The sequence below is a fragment of the Pundamilia nyererei genome, unplaced genomic scaffold (genome assembly GCF_000239375.1).
Source record: "Pundamilia nyererei isolate P.nyererei 1_Seehausen unplaced genomic scaffold, PunNye1.0 scaffold00429, whole genome shotgun sequence".
Classification (NCBI taxonomy): Eukaryota; Metazoa; Chordata; class Actinopteri; order Cichliformes; family Cichlidae; genus Pundamilia; species Pundamilia nyererei.
In genome coordinates, this window is record NW_005187830.1 from 165,131 (window position 1) to 170,820 (window position 5,690).

General features: G+C 44.1%; 1 protein-coding gene across 1 annotated transcript in view; it reads right to left on the reverse strand.

Annotated features, from left to right (window-relative positions):
• Positions 1-15: 15 nt before the first annotated feature.
• Positions 16-5,690, reverse strand: part of wdr26a (WD repeat domain 26a) — an 11,036-nt gene continuing 5,361 nt past the window's right edge. Inside the window, exons 6-9 of the mRNA XM_005753460.2 lie at positions 5,540-5,678; positions 5,285-5,425; positions 3,175-3,294; positions 16-768 (exon numbers count right to left, since the gene is read on the reverse strand). Coding sequence (XP_005753517.1) covers positions 523-768; positions 3,175-3,294; positions 5,285-5,425; positions 5,540-5,678 — 646 coding nt within the window. The 3' untranslated portion in view covers positions 16-522. The remainder of the gene's footprint in view (positions 769-3,174; positions 3,295-5,284; positions 5,426-5,539; positions 5,679-5,690) is intronic.

Below are 5,690 nucleotides of genomic sequence, written 5' to 3' on the forward strand. Positions count from 1 at the left end.
GGGGATTCCTAAGATGGACTCAGTATTTCTTCTTATTTATTAAGATTATTTAAGGTTAACATTGTCTAATACTTAAAGTAGTTTGATGATCTGACACATCTAAGTGTGACAGTGTAACAAGTGTAACAAAGTAGTGAATAAGTCCAAGTTTGATCATATTTGGTTTCTTGGCAAAATATTTCCACATTTCTTTCAAATTAATCAGGTGTGGAGTGACCGAGTCCTTCTAAGGAGGAACTGGTACTGGTAAGAAACGTATCAGCTGACACACCTACTGATGAACGCACAGATATAAGGCCAAACATGACCTTTGTTGGCTGAGTTCATCACGAGAAGTTATTGACATTCATTAAGACACTTGCAGTGAATATCTGTGGCTGTTAAATCTCATCTCATACAGGACAATCTGCTCTTGCTCGTTTGTGAAAAGATCCAATAGATCGATGTATTCCAGACTGTAGACAGCAAACATCTCTACAACCAGTGTTTTGGGACTGAAGTGTTCAGTAGTTTCTCAGATCCTTAAAACAGTTGCAGAGACGTCTCCAGAAAGACAGAACAGATACATTTACTATTAAAGTAATAATGACTAATTAGTACTTCAGTTACTCTGATGACGTACATGTTTCTGTCTGTCAGGTCCTCAAAATTGTATCCTCGGATGCGTTGGTGGGTGTCAGATGCGAGGACTGTGCGGCCGTCACTGAGACACCACAGGCACTGCACCCGAACTCCCTCCCAGGAGTCCAGGAGGTTTCCATCCAAGTCCTGGGAGTTCACCAGAAACAAAGCAAAAGCAGGAGGACGTCAGCCTGGAAATGATTGTTATCAGTCCAGAAACACTCACCGGACAGTTTAATGTGGGACCAGGTGCAACCTTCTTTTCACTTTAACACTGAATTAATTTTGAGCATCACAGATTCAGCAAAATGCTAAAAAATATTTCTGAGGTTTTGCACTAAATATTTAGCAATGAGCTGAGACACAAGCGCTCACCCCGATTTGTTTTTAATTTGTGGTCCCTTTTCAATAATAATAAAAACTAGAATGTGCAGCTCCTGGAGGGTTTGCAGTGGGATGGATGCTACCTGTGGACTGTAGCTCGCTGTCAGGGAAGGAGGAGAGAAACAGCTGTGCCTAATAAAGTGGCAGACACTGGAAATTGATGCGTGTTTATGTTAATCATGCTGTAAGTTCATAATGAGTAGGCAGCAATGTGGAGAAAACTATAACTGCAGACAGACAGGTGCAGTTTCTTTACACTGAAGCGATTCTGTCACCACGCTGAGAAACTGTGAGGACAATAAATCACAACAACATGACAACCACTGATGATGATGTGAGACGCGGTCGCAGGACGGTGCTGAATAACACACAGTTCAGACTTCAGGATTCGATTTATTCTTTAGATTTCTTTAAACTCTTAGTTTGTGCAAAAGTCTTGAGTCATCAGGTCTATGTTAGTACAAGAGGCCAGACTGTCACATACTGTCCTTAGAGTGCTCTCCAGCTGTACGAGGCTGTTTTAAACATTAGATGACTATAAAAAATGGTTCAGGCTACTACATGAATTCAATAAATTTAAAGCTTTTGACATGCAGTTTGTTTTTGTTGTTGTTCTTGAAACCTTCAATAAGAGGAGAGTCTGAGCTCTCACAGTGACAAAGATAACGAGACGGATGTTTTCATGAACGCAGCAGACGTATACAAACTAAACAGACATGCTCCGACTCGTCAGCACAAATGACTTCTGCATATTTTTAAGTTACACTTTATTCTAATGATGTCTGGTGAAGTCTTGTTCTCAGCTCACTACATATGATCTGTGCGTATCAGGACAATGATGTCAGTGATGTCTCACTGCAAAAACATGTGTGGTTTGTAACATACATCATTTATATAAAAACTGGCCACACCATTAAAACACCAGATTTTCCAAGAATTCATAGTTTACATTATGTCTAGTGTTTGTAAGGCTCCGCCCTCTGTAGCTGTACGTGTGTTGCTGCAACAGACGTAGGCTGCCGGGGATTCCCATGATGCACTGGGTGTTTCTTCTTCACTCACTGTATTAACAGACCTCTCTGCATTGAATCATATCTGTTATTAACCTCTGTCTCTCTTCCACAGCATGTCTTTATCCTGTCTTCCTTCTCTCACCCCAACAGCAGATGGCCCCGCCCCTCCCTGAGCCTGGTTCTGCCGGAGGTTTCTTCCTGTTAAAAGGGAGTTTTTCCTTCCCACTGTCGCCAAAGTGCTGCTCATAGGGGCTCATATGATTGTTGGGCTTTTTCCTTACAATATAAAGCGCCTTGAGGCGACTTGTTGTGATTTGGTGCTGTGTAAATAAAGTTGAATTGGACTGAAAGTGAATTGTGTTAATAAGCTTGTGTTGGAACAGACTTCCAACTGACATCAGTCTCTTTACTTTAACCTCCTGAGACCTGAACTCTTCCACGGCAGCATTTTTAATTTCTCTTTGATATTTGGGCTGATTGGGACCTGATGAATGTAAAAACAAAGAATTAACAGATTTTTTTTTACCTTATTTTTGTTTCTAAGAAAAATCAGAGCCACAAATGAGGATATTTGTTTAAACTTTCAATAGGACAGTAGCAGGATAACGTCCTCGTAAGTGGATATCAGGCCCTTGTAGAGCACAATTGAGTATTTTGGTCTAAATAACCCAACATGTGATGTCCACATATGTGGACGCCAGGTCCGAGGAGGTTAAAGGTCAAAGTTTGGTTAAAGGGAAATCAGAGCTGTCTTCCTTTTAATTAATGTTGTTGTTGTTTGTTTGTTTTTGTTTGTAGTCTTTTTAAAGTTATCATCTATTACTTGTAGTTGTATTTATGATGTATTTTGGATGAAAATGTATGTTTTATTCTAAAACGTCTGATGTGTGATTGTAGCCCAACAAGGGACAGTGGTTGAAAATTAGCAACAGCTATAAGCGTTGCATCAGCTTCATGTTTTACACCATGTTAAACTGCAGCGTCCCTTCTAAGGAAAGAAAGGCTCCGTGCGATGTGCATTCAGGGAAGCTTCCCGTCTTGGTTTTTCCACATGTTTGAATCAGTCTGTTCTCCTGCGACATGGAGACAAGGTTTCCTGCCTGTAAGGCTGTGTTGGAGCCTGTGGACACAGTGCCCATGCAGCGAGGATACTCACACACTGGTAGAACTGGCCCCTCTGGCCGCCGGTGACAAAGCGTTTGCCATCTGGGTTCCAGGCCACGCTGGTTAGGCTATCCTCGTGGGACTGACTCATCTTTGTTCGCAACTCCCCCGTCTGTGCAGTAGAGCCCAGAGCACACAGAACAGATCAGACACCAAACATACTAAACACACAGAGATCAGTTTTCTCTGATTGGTCTATGAAAAGGTCACATTGAAAAGGAACGTCTGCAGGTCCAGTTTCACACGAACAAAGCAGCTGGTGTGGAGCAGGACTCGTTTCAGGACGCACTGATAATCAGTTAACAACCCAGCCAACTCTCACTCGCTCTCCAGCTCTTCGGTGCATAAACGCATCTCTCATGTCAGCCAGGTTTCTTGTAGGCAGCGACTCTAACAAATCCACTGTGCACAGTCAGCTTGGAGCACTGTTCACAAGTGCAGGCAATTTATTGATGTTGAGACTCTCATCATCTTTAACCCTTTAGAGCAGAAATATTCCAGGTAGCTCGGTAAACTGGCAACAGCTGCGCTCAGATGGACTGCACGAGGAAACCGTTTTACAGCGAGAGCGTGATCTCTGAACATAAAAACCCAGAAGGACTCAGGGTTTCTTCAGCTTCAGATACAACATCATTAATAGATTTAAAGAGCGGAGCTCATGTTCCCTGCACTGGTTGCTGGACTCATTATTCAGCAGGTTGCTTCATCAATTATGTCATGATGCGATGACGATGCTCAAACCCTGCATGCAAGCTTTGATCTGACCCTCAGCTGCACTCATCGTACTGCTGCTACATGAACACAGACTGTGCACACGCTGAACACAGTTGGAACGTCGCTATTCAGCGCTCACCTGAATTGTCAGATGTACAAATATTTCCAAGTATGAGATTTGTACTCGAGTCACAATGATGGGGGGCCTCGGACCGGTCCATGAGTCGTTTGGTACCGGGCCGAGAGCTGAGGCTCAGCTGTGAAATGTCTGGTTTTCAGGGTTTTTATCGTTTTCAGCGTTATTTTGTTATCGTTTTATCGTTTACTCGGTGTTCCTGGCTCTTTTCACGTGTGTTATGAATAAATCTTCTTTTTTCGGTACCAGTACTACTTTTATTTTGTTGTATTTATCCGCGACACCTTAACGGCCGGTCCGTGAAAATATTGTCGGGCATAAACCAGTCGGTGGCGCAACAAAGGGTGGGGACCGCTGTACTAAGCCATAAAGACGTTGGCACTCAGTGTCCTGGACAAACTTTCATTAAGACTGGTCCCCTTGTCCAGGAGAAGATAGGGAACACATGAACGCAGTATGATCTCTTTACAAATAATGAAGGTAAGGTGTATTTTAGAGCTTTTGCTCAATATTTTGTTTCCCAGCTAACACAGTCTTATTGAACATGATGCTATAAGCTTGGCACACCTATGTTTGGTAGTTTCAGCCATTCTTCTTTGCAGAACCTCAAACTTCATCAGGTTAATGGCGAGCGTCAGTGCACGGCCATTTTCAGGTCTCTCTCCAGAGATGTTCAGTCTGGCGTCTTAGGGTCACTGTCTTGGTCCCGGTCCGAGGTCCAGAGCTTATTATCAAGGACGTCTCTGCACACCGGTGCACTGATCTTTGCCTCTCCCCTGAGTCGAGTCTCACAGAAAGTGTCCCCACAGCGTGACAGTGCTACTGCCATGCTTCACTGCAGGGGGATTGGCCAGGTGAGCAACACCTGGTTTCCCTCAGACGTGACTCATTCAGCTCAAAGAGTTCAGTCTGTGTTTCATCAGACCAAAGAATTTTGTTTCTCGTGGTCTGAGAGTCCTTCAGGTGACTTTTAGCAAACTCCAGATTTACAGGGGAGTGGTTTCCATCTGGCCACTCTACCACAGAGACCCAGCTGGTTAATGCTTTGAGCCATTCATGCTCCCCCTTGGCCACTTATCCACCTTAGCATCAGGGGGAGAAAGGAGCCTACCACTGCTGAGCATGTTTGGAACGCCGGAGGAATCGCAGAGTAAACCCACACGGTGAAAACAGACCGACCAAAGAAAGGCCCTCGCCATCCTCCTGGACATGCTCATCTCCTTGCTATATGGACAGTACTTCCTTTCCGTACCTGCACATTCCACAGCCACAGCTCGGAGCAGTCGTCAGGGCCGCAGGCTATCAGATAAGCATCATCAGGGCTCCATGCCAGGTAGGAAACTCCATAAGCATGACCTTCAAGAGTCTTCATCAACTTCAGCTGCTGGATGTCCTGTGACCCAACACACAAACATCCATGTTCCAGTTACTACAGCCGTTGTAATAACTCACTGACTGATTGTTGCTATTCTGAAGTGTAACTCTTGATAAGCAAATGACTGGTTACCATGTCGACTTGCCACACAATGACTGTGGTGTCTTTGGAGCCAGTTGCCAGTTTTGTGCCATCGTTGGAGAACTTGCAGAACCAGACTTCATTGCAGTGTTCTGTGAGAATCTGCTGTGTGTAGCAGGGGAACTGTTTCCTTTACACACAC